The sequence below is a fragment of the Capsicum annuum genome, chromosome 11 (assembly GCF_002878395.1).
Source record: "Capsicum annuum cultivar UCD-10X-F1 chromosome 11, UCD10Xv1.1, whole genome shotgun sequence".
Taxonomy (NCBI): Eukaryota; Viridiplantae; Streptophyta; class Magnoliopsida; order Solanales; family Solanaceae; genus Capsicum; species Capsicum annuum.
Genome location: NC_061121.1, coordinates 5,393,835 through 5,413,028, shown reverse-complemented (window position 1 = coordinate 5,413,028; position 19,194 = coordinate 5,393,835). Strand labels below are relative to the sequence as shown.

Sequence of the window (19,194 nt, the reverse complement as noted above, 5' to 3'; positions counted from 1 at the left end):
AACAGAATAGAATGCATGTTTAAAATCAGATTTATAGATTTTGTGATTTGAATGTTGCATGATTATAAATGGTTAAAAATTGGGCAGAAAGAGATATTAGGTGGTTCCCCGAAGAAGGCATGAGTCCAGATACTCATTGCCCAAAATCGTGATTTGCCGATCTGGGTATATCTTATATTACATTGGCCTAGTACCGTGTGGGGTATTAAAATAAGAGACTCCAACTCTTGCAGCACACTCGAGTTGGAGGCTTCCCCACCGAGTCAATGGAGGATTTCATATAGCCCGTGAAATATCAGACTTGTAGGGGAGTGCGACCTAACTCAAAAGTAATACACAGATCAAAATTTGCACTGATAGATAGGTTACATGTTTTCAGAAAGTGCCCATGTGTTATGAAAATCACTTGATGTATAATGTTTTGACAAAGTTTCTCTCAACTATTTTATTTATATAAAAGCTTTATTTTGGATTACTTTGCGTGCCAGTACATCTGTATTGAACCTCCCTCCTCCCTCCAGGTTCTGAGGCTCAGTCTAGGGGTCCAAAAAAGTAGCAGAGTTTATCAGATAGAGTTGCAGGTGTCTAGTTTATGAGCCTTCTTTATTCTAGAAGGCCTGTCTTTTCAGATTATGTTATTTATTTCCGTTTTGGTCTACTGGGGGCCTTGTCCTAGTTTTAGACAGTTGTCAGATTTTTATGTAGTAGAGATTTTGCAGACTGAGTCAGATGTTATTTAGATGTAGTTGATTTATAGCTTCCATGCTTATGTTGAATTCAGATCTGACCATGTTTCCATAGCAGATTATGTTTCCGTATCTTCTTTTATTATTTGAATGTTGTGCATGATTACCAGATAAAGAAGGGCATTTCAGGCCTTCATGGTTTGGGATGTCCGTCATGGCCAGGCCCTAGTTTGGGTCATGAAAAACTTGGTATCGAAGCACGGTTTATGGTCCCAAGGTGTCTGCTAAATCGCGTCGGGTAGAGTCCTGTTTATAGGTGTGTAGTGTTCCACACGTATAAGTAGGAGGCTACTAGGCCTTTAGGAATGTCTCTCTTTCTTCATGTTCTAGTCAGAATGTTCCTCCTTCATGCTCCAATTCGTGCTATGATGTCATCGATATGAAAGAAAAGTTTTCCTAATCCTTTTCCTTAACATGATATTTTTAGATGATGCTCTCAAATTTCCTAATAGAAATTTCAGAAGTCACACAAAGGGCTTGAGAGGAGCTCCCTGATGTGTCATAAGTCCCTCAAGTTTAAAATTATGTTGTTGGAACTGTATTTTCGCCTGAGTAGTAGTATAAGTTAAAGTGTCAGTGTCATGACCTATCGGTAGTGAAATTAGACTAAGAAGTTGGTGATATTAAGTAACAAGGTTAGAGGTCAGAGTGAGGCTGAACTTTGTGTAAGTAAATATTTATAGTCGAATAACCATTGATTGAGAATGATTTACCAATTTTTTTTGTGGTAGACTAACGTGGTAGTACCATTTGCGGATTGTATGGTAGTCTGTGAAGGAAGTGTTTGACTCAGATTTTTATTTATACAGAGTAAGATGTGTATTCTTAGATCATTGAATATTGTGTATCAATTTTCTATCTCTTGTAATATGTAATCTTATTATCATAGTGTTTTTGAAAAAAAGATTAAAAAAATCAAATTTTAGTGAAGCCGTGTGGGGCTCTTTCGATTCACTAGCATGGTTGCTTTGTTATTCATTTCATTTTCTTGTTCAAAACACAAAAAAATCAAAGTTTAGTGAGGCCGTGTGAGGCCTATTTTGATTCACTAGCAACTTGTTATTCAACTTGTTGCTCTCGTGTTGGTTGAATATTTGTATAGTGGAATATTTTAGCATGAGACTGAGTTGGTAATAAAGTAATACGTCCTTGTGTGTTAGTTTAGTAGAAGATAGAGAATGAGTTATTAGTTAAGGTGAATTGTTGTCTTCTTAAAGTATGAAAATGGCTAGATGAGCTAGTAAGTAATAATTATAGACTCATGGTTGCTTGTGGAATTTGAAGGTAGTCTAAATGTACGCTTGGGCAAGTAAGTGTGATGTGAGAAAGACGTATAAGTAGATAGGATTGTAAGGGGTTATAATATAAGATTAAGGTTGACCATGCCTATTATGTGACTTTACCCCCCCCCCCCCCCCCACCTTGTTTCAGTTGGTAGTTGTAAACTAGTACCTACTTATGAGAAGGTATGTAGTAGATTTTTGAGGTATTTGGATAGAATGTCCCAAGTTAATGGACTAGTATATTATGTTGCCTTCTTCATTAGTGGTAGATGATCGATGCTAGACTATTGGCTTGAGTTTAATGTAGGATGTGGATGTAAGAATAGTGACTTAAGATTAATGATGAATGTTTTTTGAGAATTGTGTGCCAAGTTGGGTTGTAAATCATGCTTAGCACTAGACATTAAGTTTGAATAGTTAATGTTCATAAAGGTGGATGTGGTGATTTCTTTGTTACTGATAATAGTTATATGGAAGTGATCTAATAGGCTTGAATGATGTATGCAATAGATTAAGTTTATCTGATTCGTAACAAAGTATGATGTTGTATGTATGAGGTAGAAGTATGCCCAAGGTGATATACAGTTAAGGCATTTTCTAAGACTATTACATGTTGCGTGTGGCTAGTAGACATAATATTACCGTTGAGTTGCTAGGTAAGGTTTATTATATGATATAAGTTATGCGATTAACGGTCTTATTTAAGAAGGTTAAGTAGTTTAGAGTGGATTTTTATGTGATAAGAAGGGAGGATGTGTATGTCTGCTCATGAGAGTGCGAGTTTTATGTTGATGACAATTGAGAATAACAAAATTTAAGAGTAGCATTCTGGGAAAGCAATGCTTTTAGAGTATGCGTTAAGTAGTCATAATGCCCCGTTGTTTTCTTGATTTGATGTTACTCAGTAACGGGCTTAGAGGGCTGACAACTTGAATGATTCCCTTTTTCTAAGTGTTGAAGAAAATGACTTAGTTACATTTTGATCTCCCAATCTTTGATGATTTTATTTTTGACCTTCTCGACCTCTGATTTTAGATTTTCTTGTTGATTCATGATTGGGGAAGTCAAGGGTACGTCTTGGATGAGTTTCAGAATTTTTAGGCGTCATTTAGGGCATGTTTGGATGCCCAAAATAGTGGCATCATAAGATATGCATGCGTCGCATGGTATAGTGCTATGCGATGCAGCATGTGACCCATGGTCCAGTCCTGTGGGATAGAGCGTGCGACGCATGCTCTGCTGCACATACCTGAGAATTTCAGCATTTACACTTCATCTCATAAAGGGTATTTGGGTAAAATTCCACCCACATTAATTTGGCCTAAGCACCAAATTTGAGTAGCAAAACAACACTTTAGCCCCAAATTAATAGTCTTCCCAAATTGAAATCATCCTTCCCTGCCAAGAACATAAATCCTAACTCTTAAGTGTTTAGAGGCGTGGATGTCCATGCCTATAATGATGTTAGTCATGAGTGGATGATCTTGGGGTTAGAGGAAGTTATGATTAGTATCCCCGAAAGGGAGATGTCCCAGAAGGAATTTAATGTCTTTATGTTAAATTATTGAGGGAAGTTGGTGTTCATGTGTATATTGATATCCCCTATTGTATTGATAATTGTGGTTATAGATTGATAAGAAGTTAAGTTCTCAAGTCTAGGATTGTGACTTTAATCTAAGGGGGAGATGGTGAGTTAAGGTAGTTTCCGAATTTTTCTCATTGTGGCAAGTTTGGGAAGAGTCATAATGGACCTCCTCCTATTCAAGTGTGTTCCTCTTACTTAGGTTTAAGAGTTCATGCTACCAATGTCTTATTTATTCAAGTCCTGCCAACATCTAAGGTTTGTGTTCTCTATGTAAGTCATGTCATGTTTCGACGTCCAAACAAGAAGCAATAATGTACCTCAGTGACCCAATACTCCAAGTATCCGAGCCATAGGTTATGTTGCTCATGATCCAAACCTATGTCTCATGACATGCTCGGTCCTAAGGAAATATGTTTCTGTGTGTTGCGGAATCATTTTATGTCGGAATTATCCAAAGTGATAAAGTCTATGCTAACTAATGGAAAATTTTTAGATCCTTGAATGGGGAGCAATCACTTTAAGTGAAATCCTTATTTTAGTTGTTAGTGATGTAAATTTTGGCTTTATACCACATAGCTCATGATATGTGCATCCATGTTTCTCATTTTGGTCTATCCTAAGGGAACCACCATGGGTTGTGTCCGTGCCGAACGACCCTTTACTTATGATCCAGATGCTTGATATCGGAAGCACTCCGTGACTATTGTATCGTATCTTCACTTCATATCCCTCCTCTAATAGTGCAATAAGTATGCGTGATGGTCTGATAATGTTACTTCTATTCATGATGTTTATGCTCGGTCCCTTAATGACCCTCCATATGTTAGTATGATGATGGTTGTGGAAGTGTAGTAGTGTGTTAGGTAAGGGAGTAGATGTTCTTGAAGGTGAGAAATTTAATGTGATTCTCGATCTGAGGCTACAGGTGGAAAGGCTTTAAGAATCATCCACTTTTCTCCATAATCAAGGTACGCGGGATTTTTCTAAATTTTCATGGGCATAGAAATCATGTTTTAAGAAAGGGGATTTGAAATTTATGTACATATTCACGTTTTAGAAGCTTTAAGGATATTATTTTGGCCTTTTGGCTTCCCCCAAAGTGATTTGAAAGTTATATATATATATACATATATATATATATATATATATATATATTTTATGTAAGTGTTCAAGTCTTGAAATATGAATTGAGAGCATGATATATATGAAATCCCCCTCTTGATTTAATTTTTCACATGTTTCAGATGATATGGATTGTTTCGAAATACATCTTGAAAAACATGTTATGAAAAGTCTTAAATGATGATTTTGGATTATGATTTTTGCTTTCCAAAGAGAGAAGATTGTTTACGTTGATGAATGTTGAATATACATATAATGAAAGAGTGCATGGTTTTGCCAAAAGCACATGACCACCATATGTTTGATGAAAGTTTTTGCATGGTTTTGACTTGAGTTTCGGAACATGAAATCTCTTATGCAAACTACATGTTTGGGTGGTCTTAAACTATATTTTTATGAAAGATCATGCTTATTGCATTATAGCTCAGAAATAGAACTTGAAAGTCTTGGTGTGACGATACCAACTCAGAAAAAAGCCATGATAACTTCAGAACAGAATAGAATGCATATTTGAAATCAGATTTACAGATTTTGTGATTTGAATGTTGTATGATTAGAAATGGTTAAAAATTGGGCAGAAAGAGATATTAGGTGATCCCGAAGAAGGCCTGAGTCCAGATACTAATTGCCCGAAATCGTGATTTGCCGATCTGGGTATATCTTATATTGCGCTGGCCTAGTGTCGTGTGGCGTTTCAGAATAAGAGACTCCAACTCTTGCGGCACACTCGAGTTGGAGGCTTCCCCGCCGAGTCAATGGCGGATTCCATATAGCCCGTGGAATATCAGACTTGTAGGGGAGTGCGACCTAACTCAGAAGTAATACACAGATCAAAATTTGCATTGACAGATAGGTTACATGTTTTCAGAAAGTGCCCATGTGTTGTGAAAACCACTTGATGTATAATATTTTGACAAGGTTGCTCTCTACTATTTTATTTATAAAAAAGCTTTATTTTGGATTACTTTGCGTACCGGTACATCTATATTGACCCCCCTGTAATGCAACAAAAATGGGCCCCAGAGCGTCACACGGTACTTGAGGCTACGAGTAGCCCCAAGCTAACCCTTTGAGCCATTTTCATTCAGTTCAACACAAATCAACGGAGTTTCCATAAATAACCCTCAAATATCAACAGAGTAATCATCATCCAAGAATAAAAGAATTTCAGAAAGATAACAAAATATGACTTATTAGTCAACTCCAAACATCTATACTAGTCTAACAAGCCTCTAAGAAAATCAATAAAACCAGCGAGCCATTGAGACATGCCCCAACTGACTCATACTCAGTTATCAAATGTAAATAATTCCGTGAAACCAACATCAGACATCACGTCCTTGGAATATGAGGACTCACCACAACAGAGGATGTAGAACAGCGTGCCCGAAGAATCACTGTCGAACTTGGAATTGAGCACCTGAACCTACATTCTGAGAAAATGCAACCCACATCCGAAGATGTGGGTCAGTACCATGGAAAGGAACCGAGTATATGGAGGTGTATGTAGTTGTATAAACATCATCATCATAAATATCTATAAGAAATATATAGGATGTATGAAAGACTCACATAGCCCGAAGAAAATGATCATAATCATGAGAGGATGAAATAAGTATAATAACACATGTGAGTCATCATATAATTTGTCAATCACTTTCAGTTCATCAAGAATATCAATTCTCATAATGTAAATATCATTTAAGTATTTCGAAAGAATAACTTTCACAATTCCACTTTCAAATCACTTCACCGTTCACCATAGACACAAGGAAACACACACACACTTGGAGATCCTATAACCGACATAAACCATGTGAGCTACATGGAGTCCAACATACAACCCACGTTGGGGAGACCCGTCCTATCCTTGCCATTGGAGTAGGACTATCGATATCAAATCCACACAAACTAGTGATCACTATATAAATCAACCTCAGGCTCACTCCTACGGAGGCACGTAGTTATAGGGAAGTAAGGTCGCTTTATACCTCCCACTCAGTGCTAAAGATTTCTCCTGCACTTAGCTCAGATCAATTCAAACACAATCCAAAACAAAATAATTTTAGTAATATATAAATATACATCGGGAGCCATCATGCTTCCCATCTATCAAAATCAACCATGTTGTGGATTTCTTTCACACTCGAGTTCAAAATAACTCCATTAAGACCAAAAAGTCAAATCATTCAAAATATCTCAAATATTCAACATCAACGTGCTTATAACACACACTTTCTAAAAAAAACACAATTTTCAATGGGGATTCACGACCCAAATATCAAAATCATGATAAATATCATTCAAGATTCATGCTTTATATCACCACACATGTAAATTCATCTTTTAAAATCATAAACATCAAGATTTCATAATAATCATCATAAGATATGAGTTCATGCTTCAAATTCATAAAAATCAAATAAAAATCATGCCTTTGTAAAGAAAATTACTTTTGGGCATAAGAACGAAAGAGAGTTCTTGTTGAAAAACCCCACATACCTTGAATGATGAACTTTAGATCGATACTCGTTTTTGAGGTGTTAATCATGCCTTTGAATGATGGTTCTTGGAGTTCTTGAACGAGGAACTTGGAATCTTGAATAAATTTACAGAATTAATGGTGAACTTTGGAGGTTCTTGAAGTTGGATATAGGAGCTTAGGGTTTTCTTTTTGAGGGAATTTGATAAAATATAACATATAATGCTTCTAATAAGCTTTAATATAGGGTTTGGACGGATTTTGGGTGAGGGGGAATGACCAAAACGCCCCTAAAAATGAAATAATTCTTGAATCTATCCTTTGGTGGATTATTTTGATAGTCTGAAGTAGATCAACCATAATGTTTTACTCCGATATCCAAATTGGATGAAACCAATTTCATTAGAAAGAGGACTCTCATATATTTCCATTGATATATAGTATCTCACCCAGATCATTTTGTACAAGGAGTTATGATCATTTGAAATTGACCCAAAAATTCACTTTTGGTAGGCTGAAGTATATCGATCATAACTTTTTTCTTCGATAGAAAAATTAGATGAAACTAATTTCATCGGAAAGAGAACTTGTAGAGATTTCATTTGATATATAGTAGATCACCCAGATAATTATTTACAAGGAATTATGATCGTTTAAAGTTAGAGCAAAAATACGCCAGGCCTCAGTGCTTTTTCCTGCACGTTTTACTCTTCACTACTATTCACGATTCGATCGGAATGTTCATAACTCGTTGCTCGGGTGTCCATTTTGGATGATCCACATATCGTTGGAAATCTTATTCGATATCTACACAATGGTGGGTCATAATCTAAGATATTACGCACGAAAAATTTATAGTTCATTCTAGAAGATATAACCCAACATGTTTACACACAAAATTTCAACGAAAAATTTCCTGAGGTATTACACCCCCCTCCTCTCTCCAGGTTCTGAGGCTCAGTCTAGGGGTCCATAAAAGTAGTAGAGTTTATCAGACAGAGTTGCAGGTGTCTAGTTTATGAGCCTTCTTTATTCCAGAAGGCCTGTCTTTTCAGATTATATCATTTATTTCCGTTTTGGTCTACTGGGGGCCTTGTCCCAGTTTCAGACAGTTGTCAGATTGTCATATAGTAGAGATTTCGTATACTGAGTCAGATATTATTTAGATGTAGTTGATTTACAGTTTCCATACTTATGTGGAATTCATAACTGACCATGTTTCTGTAGCAGATTATGTTTCCGCATCTTCTTTTATTATTTGAATATTGTGAATGATTACCAGATATATAAGGGCATTTTGAGCCTTTATGGTTTGGGATGCCCGTCATGGACAGGCCCTAATTCGGGTCCTGAAACTCGGTCGAGCCATGATCTATAGAAATCAATCAGTCATGTGACTCAGGAAAACTCAAAAATCTCAGTAATCTCAGTAGTCCAGTAATCTCAGCAATCTCAGTGCTCAGTTACCTCAGCAACCTTAGTATTCATAGTTAATCTCAGTAACTTTTATGCTCACAATCAGTCCTCAAAACTCAATACATTCCGCCAATCATCCAAATCTAGTAAATTCAGTTTAGCTCCACTAAACAATCCCTTTAATATCGGTTAAACTAATCAGTTTAGTTCAGTTAATCAGTACAGTGTCTTTCAGTTGGGAGTAGGATTCAGCACCGAGTGAACCCAAGGATGAGGACTCACCTTCCACAGTAAGAGGGTGAGATTCCTAGAAGCAATTCTTGTGTTCCAGAACTGCGTAGCCAACATAGGTTGAGATGTCCCTACCCATAGGGATAATGTATCTCTTTTGAGTTTACCTGATAGTAGGGCAGATAAAATGAGCTCCCAAAAATAGAATAGGGTTACTCACATGTTGTCTCTACTCTTGGCATGGTATTGACACCCTTCTAGCTAGGGTTACAGGTTGGAGCCCAACTAGTTTAGTTCTGGGGCATGTCGGTTAGATGATTACCTCCCACAATCTTAGTTTCAGTCTCAGTCTCAATTTTAGTAATAGAACTCAGATAGTTCTTCAGAATATCAGGACTGTCAGATACAGCCAACTCAGATACAATATAGAACTCAGCTAGTTCTACCATATTCATGACTGTCAGATATGGTCACTCATGTTATCATTATTACCAGTTCTCTGAACTCATATTACTAGTATCCATCTTCATGACTGTCAGATACGGTCACTCATGTTATTATTATTACCAGTTCTCTAAACTTATATTACCAGTATCCATCTTCATGACTGTCAGATATGATCAAGAATTTTAGTTCCTCATATTCATGGCTACCAGATACAGTCAATTAGATTAATACTTTATAATTAGACTGTCAGATATAGTCGACCAGACCAGTCCTTCATAATCAGGACTGTCATACATAGTTATTCATGTATTAATAACATAGCACTAGTCCCTTAGTATTTAGTAATATAGTATCAGTTCCTTACTTATTAGTGATTTATATACTCAGTATTCAGTTTCAGGAAACAGACCAGTTCTTCATAATTCGAACTGTCAAAATAGTCATTCATCTATGCAGTACCTCAGTGTCAGTAAATTTATGATGTCAGTATTCAGACTCAGTAGTCAGTATCATCACGAGTTCAGTTATAGTTTCTTAAGTATGTATGTATTCTCACGTTCATATCAGTCAGCATTGTTCATGCATATAACCCTTTGCATTTAGCCTATCTCACTCGTATACTCAGTACATTCAGTCGTACTGATGCATTTCTGCTATGGTGTTTTCTCTTATATTACACCATAGGTTTAAAGGAAAGAGCTCCAAATCAGCAGTAGAGTCCAGTATCAGTAGTCAGAGTTAAAAGTAAGTCCTCATATTTTGAGGACACGATGATTTCATTACTACTTTAGTTTTCAGTTTATTTCAGTAGTTGCAGTTAGTTGGGGACATGTCCCATCAACTCCTTATACAGACAGTTAGAGGATTTCTAGACTATAGCATGTCAGGCAGTTATTTTAGACTTGTTTTGGTATTGTTATACCATTTTCAAACATTATTCTTATTAGATGTTTATTTAGATTCAAACCTTATGGCCATTCAGTACATGTTTCTATATTTTCATGTTATACTATGTAGTATATAGGTACAGATATCAGTCATGGGTTAGCTTGTGGTCCTTCGGGATCATGAGCATCGTGTAGCATTCTGGTTCAGAAAATCGGGGCATTACAAGTAGTTGTTCTTGTATGTGAAAATTTTTATTTGATCTCTTTAGCTAAGGTTATTGGTGATGGGAGAAAGAAAGGGGATGGACTTTAATTATGATAAATAGTTAGGAAGGAGATATATGACAAAAATCTTTGTAAAAGTGACTGAATTTGCTGGTCTTGGTGGGGGAAATCCATGAAGTGGGTGTAGTAATGATAGGTTTAAATATTGTGATTGATGAAAACAAAACCCATGTACTATATGGTTAGTATTCCCGAAATTAAAACTCAATTGCATTTGATAGTAGTGATAAGGTGAAGTGATATTCTTATATGGAGTCCTATAGCTTAAACTAACATCTCCTTTCTCCGAGTTAGGCTTCAACCTAGAAGTACCATGTAGTGGGACTCAAACTCTTGTGGTTAGATGTGTGATGGTAGAAATGTAAAATGGAAAGGAAGAAATATGTTGTTTAATGTTGGGGCATAGCCGAGTAGGGTCTTTGAGTTTAAGTCTATTTGTTTCATTATGAAAGGTGGAGAATGCTTCTATCCCTATCTTCCGCAAAATCTTCTTTCATGATTAGTACTAATGAAAATCCGGTTTATGATCACCATATAAAATCATACCCTATGCTTATATGATTATGACTCATAGAACTCACGTGCAAGATCATCCCTATGTAAAGTCTCATTACCTCATGTTTCGTGCTTACACGTTTCACTAGGGGTTATCATGAAGCTTGTTTGATATCTTTGTATATTGTGTTAAAAAAATGTTCAATGCAAGATTAAATTATTTATTCTACACTTTTAGATCTTCGACAATTCCCTATCCATCATTAGGGGAAGAATGATCCTAAGGGGGAGATAATGTAACACCCCTCAATTTCGAGTTAGAAATCGAATCGTCATTGTTACTATTAAACTCTAATCCCATGATTTATATTTTGATTCATGTGTCATGATCTTAATCCTAGTGTGTGAAGTGATGATGAGGTGAAAAATGTTCATAGGAATCACTTAGAGCAAAGTTGAGCTAAGAACCTTTGATTCGTTCAAAATTTGATATTTGATTCTGCAAGGGTCAACTTTAAATGTGCATAACTTTTGATATATGTAGAATTTTTCAGCTCAAGACCCACCAAATTATAGATAATTGAGTCACCTTTTGAAATATACTAATTTCACCTTAACCCGATACCCGAGAGAAAATTTATGATCATTTTTGTTAGGACTAGTAAGCCACCGCAATTACACAACACCGCGTTGAGCTCCAAAAGCGGGATTTTGCTAAAAAAATTAATTCCAAAGGGCAGTTTTGAATTTCCCCTCTAACCCTAAGTCATGTTAGAAGCTTGTTGTTAAGACGTTGTTAGGGAAGAATATATCAAAAATTTACTCAAAATCATCTCAAAACAAAACCCTAAAGATTCCTCCCAAAGACCAAGAATCCATGTTTAAGTTCAAGATTTCCAAGGAGAAAATCAAGATTTGGGTTCTATTCTTCGAACCCAGTAATCTAAGGTATGTGGGGTTTTTCTAAACTACATGAGAATGGTGAAATTAGTTCAATTATGTTTTTAAGGTTGAGAAATCATGTACTTATAAAGGTATTTGAATTTATATTAACAATTATGCATTGTGAGCCCTTTTTGATAATAATTTTTTGGTCTTGAGGCCCCCCCCCCCCCTTAGACTTGATTTCGTTTGTCTACTGCCTATCTGTCTGTCTGTCTATCTGTCTGTTTGTCTGTTTATCCATCCGTCCGTTTATTGCTCTATCTGTCTCTCTATCTGTCTCTATCTCTCTCTCCACCATCCATCCACCATCTATCCATCCATCCATCCACCATCCATCTATCCATCCACCATCCATCCATCTATCCACCCATCCATCCATCCATCCATCTATCCATCCATAAATCCATATATATATATCCATCCATCCATATATCTATCCATCCATATATATCCATCCATCCATCCATCCATCCATCTATCCATGTATATATGTGTGTATATATGTATATATGTATGTATATATATGTGTGTATATGTATGTATATATGTATGTATACATGTATATATATGTGTGTGTGTATATATGTATGTATATATATGTATGCATGCATGAGGTTTGAGTTTTTGAAACTTGAATTGAGAGCATAAACATTATTTTCCCTCTTTTGTTATGAATTGTTCAGTTGCATATTGAGAAGCTTGATAGAAATGAATTTACTATTGTTCATTGGCTGGAAATTGGTGATGACTTGAAGGGAGGGCATTTTTATTATTCACATAAATGAAAGGCAATGATTTAAAGAGTTGCATGGTTTGTTACAAGATATTTGACCACCATGTGGTTGTGAATTGAAATTGAGGATCTTTTCTTAAGTTTTCATGAATTACAATATGCGCATCTTCTTATACCTTTTGAATAGTTTGGTGGTCTAAATACAATGTTTTTAATGAAAAGACTTTAATATGATGTTAAACGGCTTAGACATTACTTGCAAGTCTTGGTATGACGATACCAAAGTCAGATAATGCCATAACAGACTTAGAATAGAATAGAAGTAGATTTCAATTAGGTTTTTCAGAATTTGAGTTTTGAAAGATGCATATTCAGAAAAGGTTAAAAATGGGCTTAAGAGATGCTAGGTGGTTACCCAAAAAAGGAACGAGTTCAGATAACTCATTGCCTGAAACTATGTTTTACCGATACGGATTATTATGTCCTCACGAGAGATTATACACTGGCCTAGTGCCCTATGGCATATTAGAATCAGTAACTCCAACCCTTGCGACAAACTTGGGTTGAGGGCTTGGCCGCCGAGTCAAGGGCAGATTCCATATAGCTCGTAAAATATCAGACTTGTAGGGTGTATCAGCTAGATAAGAACTAAGACAAAAAAGTTGAGTTGAGATTTACAGAAATGTTTTAAAAACCTATTTATTATGCCCATGGATTTTCAAATGTTTGATGATGACATACTTTTCATGAAATGCTCTCTCACTTACTTTCCATAATAGTATTTTCTTTGGATTGCTCTGCGTACCAGTACATCTGTATTGCCCCCTATATTTCAGGATCTGAGGCTCAGTCCCGAGATCCCACAAAGTCGTAGATTTGTCCGATAGAACTGTGCAGTTGGTAAGCCTCCCTTATTTTGGAAGGCCTATTTTTAGAACATTGTCATTTTATTTTGGATTATGGTCCGACTGAGGGCCTTGTGCCAGTTTTTAGACTTATGTTGATTCTTGTATTGTAAGAGATTTCGCAAACTGGTGTCATGTGTTTTGAATGTTAAGAACTTCCTTTCTAATTATCCAGTTTACTTATGAGATTGAGCATGTTTCCGTATGAAAATTTTCCGCATTTATTTATATTGTATGATCATTGGTGAATGATTGTCAGATAGAGGCGGGCACCTGGGCCTTCATGGTTCGGATTGCTTATCGCGACCATGGCCTCGGGTCGTGACAAACTTGGTATCAGAGCATGGTTCATGGTCCCAGGGTGTCTGCCAAATCGCGCCGGGTACATTATGGAGTATTAATTGAGTTGAACATATATAACTTGTTTATCCAAAAAAAGGAAAAATGTATGTACTCATTTTTCTCGGTAATCAGGAATTGAAAATCCAGTTATTTCAGTCTCTGTTTACGTTGGTGGAAAAAGTAAAAAGAAGCTAAGTCTCTAATATTACGATTAGAGTTCCATTTTGCTAAAAGAAAACAAGAGACGATGATGTCTTCCATGAGAATTAATACCTTAAAAAACAGAAAAACTATGCTCCAAGATAATCTATTTCAGAATTAACAATAGATACACGATAAGAGCCTATCTACATGACTGTAGATACCAATAATCCTAACATTTTCTGCAAGGTCCGTGATTTTTGTTTCTCTCTAACTCTTCTTCTTCAAATCATAATAAACAATCCAGCTTCCGTTGAACATCGAGTTAGAGATGAACACAATCTCACCATCAGGAGTACTACCAGAAATGCAACCAATGAAATTCTTCATCAAGCTAGAACAAAGTGTCTCAGAAAACGTGATGGTGTGCTTCACCCATTCTTCATTTTCACAACTCTGTAAAATCCTCAAATAGATCTCATTCACATTCCATCTCGACTGACTGATGACAGCTAATTTTCCTTTAACTTGCATCAAGTTACAAAATATTCCTCCAAGAACATCTATTACGTCGGCCCACAATGAGATAATTCTAAAATTCTCCGTCCTAACATTAAATGTCACTATGCATCTTTTATCTTCATGAATACCTAGAAAATAGATAAATCCTTCCATGCAAAGTCCTCTGCTCAGTAACAGTAATGACGAACAAGGTTCACTTTTAATCTCTCTCCATGATTCATTTGAGCCGAGAGTTAAAACCCAATGTTTTGTGAGTGAGTTCGGATCTAGGGGATGACTACTCATCAATATTTTATACTTCTTTCCATCCAACTCAAAACCAAATGAATAGGAATAACAGGTAAATCTATGATCAATGGAATCGAGGCAAGGAAGATATCTTACTATTCTTGTAGTCGGATTATAAATAACAGGGGGATGCTCCATTGCACTCCATAAGCAGAATAAACCGTTAACATAATCAAATCCATCATATTTAATGCTCAATACGAACAACACTGGATCTTTTTTGTTCCACCTTCTGATCGATGGTGTAAGAAAAATTTCCATCCCTTGAACGTGTGAGGAATTTTATCCTACCAGGATGAGATATAGAGTGGCTATGATGGGTATCTACAAAATATGGATTCGAAATAAGAGCATTATAAGATTTAGAAAGGCACTTGAAGCGCATTAAAGAATCAACAGGAAGCCTAGAAAATATATCACAAATAATCTCTTCAGGTATTGAAGAGTTTCTTGAATTACTCTTTCTCTTTTCATTCTCCATTGGGGAAAGCGTTTGTTACCTGAAATAGTTCCATGTTAATCTCTTCATGTATTGAATACTTGAATGATTCCAATATTAAACACGTTAATGGAAAATAACATATATCAAGAAGTTTGAGAGCATACCTTTACCTTCTGATCTACACTTGGAACAGAAACTGCTAGTTATAAACTAGAAAAACAATAGAATTTCAAGAAAGAAAATGCATTGCGCAAAAGAACTTAGAAGAAATCTATATTTTCAAGTCTCCAAAGTAATACATTATATATATATGTGTCATTCCAACGGCTAGTAAATTAACGGCTAGTTTGACTCCCTCAGTGTCGATATACTATATAACAAGATCAGAAAAAGATATTTACAAATTAATGATGGATATTTCCTTTTGAGATAACACTAAACTTTCTAACATTATCTACATTCATGTGTTACAACTTACAAAACCTTTTTCTACTAGAATTTTTGGCAAATATATAACATGACACAGTTCATAACATTGTAGTTAATAAAAACTTTAAACAATTAAAAGTATTCGTGTAGAAAATGATATTACTTAATTCGAAGAATAATTTAGCAATATTATTTTGTTTAAGTTAGGGAGTTCCTCTAGACATTAGAGTCATCATCACATCATCATGATTGGCTGTGCCATGAGAAGTATCATGATGGACAGCCAAATCCAATTGCTCAGGCAGTCTCACTATATAAGCCGTATGGATCAACACTTCGAGGGGCTAAACCCACATTGTGTTAGAGTTGTGACTCAAATTTTGGTTGATGAACCTTTATGTTTTTGGGCCTAGGACCTATTTGTACGCACGTAATATATAAGTGCGATTTAGTGGGTTATTTTATTATTCCAAAAATTCAACCTTCTCTACATTGTACTCTCTTTCCATTATAGTGAAACCTCCTCTGCCTCCGCCCGTGGTTTTTCCCTCAAGGGTTTCCACGTAAATCAGTGTGTTGTTATTGTTTTGTTTTACTTGTGACTTGCTTATTCTGTCCGAAACCTAACTAACTGGTATAAGAGATTGGATAATTGTTTTCTTAGGGATGTAAGCCATGAAGTATGATATTCCGCTGTTGGATCGCAACACCAGATTTTTGTTATGGCAAGTTAAGATGCGGGATGTGCTCGCGCAGATGGATTTGGACAATGCTCTATTAGGGTTTGATAAGATGCCCTTATCATGGACGGACGAGGACAAACGGCATAAGGATCAGAAGGCTCTATCTCAGATCCACCTTCATTTATCCAATCAAATTCTACAGGATATTTTGAAGGAGACCACTGCCGCTGCATTGTGGTTGAAACAGGAATCTTTATGCATGAAGAAAATCCTAACAAGTAAGTTGCATCTCAAACAACGACTTTATTCCCATCATATGTCTGAGGGTGCGTCTTTGGAAGATCACCTATCTGTCTTAAAGAAATCATCTCTAATTTAGAGACTTTGAAGGTTAAGTACGATGATGAAGATTTAGAGTTAATTTTTTTGTGTTCGCTTCCTGCATCATACATGACTTTTAGGGATACAATTTTATATAGTCGTGATACCCTAATGATTGATGAAGTCTATGATGCATTGTTCTCTAAGGAGAAGATGAAACATTTTGTGAATGGGTTGGAGACTCAAGGAGATGGTTTTATTGTTCGAGGAGAAAGGACTCGTGATAGGAATTCTGGGGTTGATCACAGGAATAGGTCGAAATCTAAAAATAGAAACAAAACCTATAATTACTGTAAGAAGAAGGGCCATATCAAATCCGAGTGTTGGAAGTTACAGAATAGAGAGAAAAGAGAAGCTCCAAAATCGAAGGGAAACCAATCGGAGAAGTCCGGTGAAGCCAGTTTTATTGAAGATGGTGGTAGTGATAGAGAACTCTTGGTAGTTTTTTATGGTAACTCCAAACCCTGTGAGGATTGGATTCTTGATTCAGCCTGCACTTTTCATATTTGTCGTAATCGTGATTGGTTTACAACATATGAAATAGTCTCTAAAGGTGATATGTTGATGGGAAATAACACACCTTGTAAGATAGCTGGTATTGGAACAATTAGGATCAAGATGTTTGATAGGGTTGTGACGACACTTGGTGATGTGCGGTATGTCCCAAACTTGAAGAGAAATCTTATTTCCTTAAGTACCCTTGATTCGAACAGTTATAGGTACACTGATGAAGATGTAGTCTTGAAGGTTACAAAAGGTGCTCTTGTTGTGAAGGGACAGGGAAAGTCTACAAATTTGTATGTCCTGAAAAGATCTGTTGTTATAGGTGATGCAGCCATTTCTACCTCCTCTTTATCAAAAAGTGACGTTGCTAAACTTTGGCATATGTACCTAGGCATATGAGTGAAAATGGGATGACTGAGCTAAGCAGGAGAGGACTACTTGATGGAAAGAGTATTACCGAATTGGAGTTCTGTGAGCACTGCATTTTCGGGAAGCAGAAGAGATTCAAATTCACTAAAGGCATCCACTCAACTAAGGGCACACTTGATTATATTCATTTTGATCTCTGGGGTCCTGCTAGAGTACCTTCTAGAGGAGGCGCTAATTAATTGTTGACTATTATTGATGACTATTCTAGAAAAGTTTGGGTATTCTTTCTGAAGCAAAAGAATGATGTGTTACCTACTTTCAAGGAGTGGAAGATTATGATTAAAAAGCAGATAGGGAAACAGGTAAAACACGTTCGGACCGATAATAGTTTAGAGTTCTATTCTAATGAATTTAATGCTTTGTGCATGTTAGAAGGAATTGTGAGGAACTTGACAGTTCATCATACTCCGAAACAGAATGGTGTGGCCGAACGAATAAATAGGACTATAATAGAGAAGGTATGTTCTATGCTCTCTAATGCTGGTTTACCCAAGTCTTTTTAGGCTGAAGCTGCTTCGACAGCTTGCCTTCTTATTAACCGCTCTTCCTCAATCTTGATTGATAAAAAGACTCCACAAGAGGTATGGTTTGGTACTCCTACTAGTTATTCTGATTTGAGGATATTTGGATGTCCTACGTATGCTCATGTTGATAATGGAAAGTTGGAACCTTGATTTGTCAAGTGCTTATTTATAGGTTATAAGCCTGGTGTTAAATGTTATAAGCTTTGGTGTCCATAAAGTAGAAAGGTTATAATTAGCAGGGATGTTATATTTTATGAAACTGCCATGCTTCGGTCTCCCTTCGAATCTAGTGTTTCTCCCCCAGATGAGCTTAGTGACATGAATCAGCAAAAGTCAAGCACCCATGTTGAATTTCAGATTGGAGCAGAGTCTACACCAGTGCCTACTTCTTAGTCTAGCCCAGAGATACAGAGTGGTAATATTTCTTCTTCACACCAGTGACGCCATAATATTCTATTGCTAAAGACAGGCCTGAAGAGATATTAGACCTCCTCAGAAGTTGCTGAAGCTAATTTGGTTGCTTATGCATTGAGTGTAGCAGAAGGTATTGGCTCTGGTGAAGATCCTTCTTCTTACTCAGAGGCAATTAGTTGTGATGATTCCAGCTGATGGATGATTACTATGTAGGAGGAGATGGAATCACTTCATAAGAATGGCATATGGGATTTGGTAAGATTGCCTAAAGATAAAAAAGTTGTCTGTTGCAAGTTGGTATAATAAAAAAAAGGAACATCGAGAGTTGAAGATGCTAGGTACAAAGCAAGACTATTTGCTAAAGTTTACAGTCAGGTTTTAGGTATTGACTTCACAGATGTGTCTTCTCCAGTTGTAAAGCATAGTTCGATTCGAGCATTGCTTGGTATTGTGGCCATACATAATCTTGAGCTTGAGCAGTTGGATGTCAAAATTGCATTCTTACATGGAGAACTTGAGAAGGATATCTATAT

The 19,194-nt window shown here is 36.3% G+C and overlaps 1 protein-coding gene across 2 annotated transcripts; it reads right to left on the bottom strand.

Annotated features, from left to right (window-relative positions):
• Nucleotides 1-14,162: 14,162 nt before the first annotated feature.
• LOC107846797 (putative F-box protein At1g47730) lies at nucleotides 14,163-15,578 on the bottom strand. 2 transcript variants are annotated; one of them, XM_047399418.1, is made up of 2 exons: nucleotides 15,468-15,578; nucleotides 14,163-15,355 (listed from the first exon to the last, which is right to left on the bottom strand). In XM_047399418.1, the coding sequence occupies exon 2, from the start codon at nucleotides 15,114-15,116 to the stop codon at nucleotides 14,316-14,318; it is 801 nt and encodes a 266-aa protein (XP_047255374.1). In that variant the 5' UTR covers nucleotides 15,117-15,355; nucleotides 15,468-15,578; the 3' UTR covers nucleotides 14,163-14,315. The 2 variants fall into 2 exon arrangements, with proteins under 2 accessions (XP_047255374.1, XP_047255371.1); XM_047399415.1 differs by having other exon boundaries at nucleotides 15,462-15,575.
• Between the last annotated feature and the right edge of the window lie 3,616 nt (nucleotides 15,579-19,194).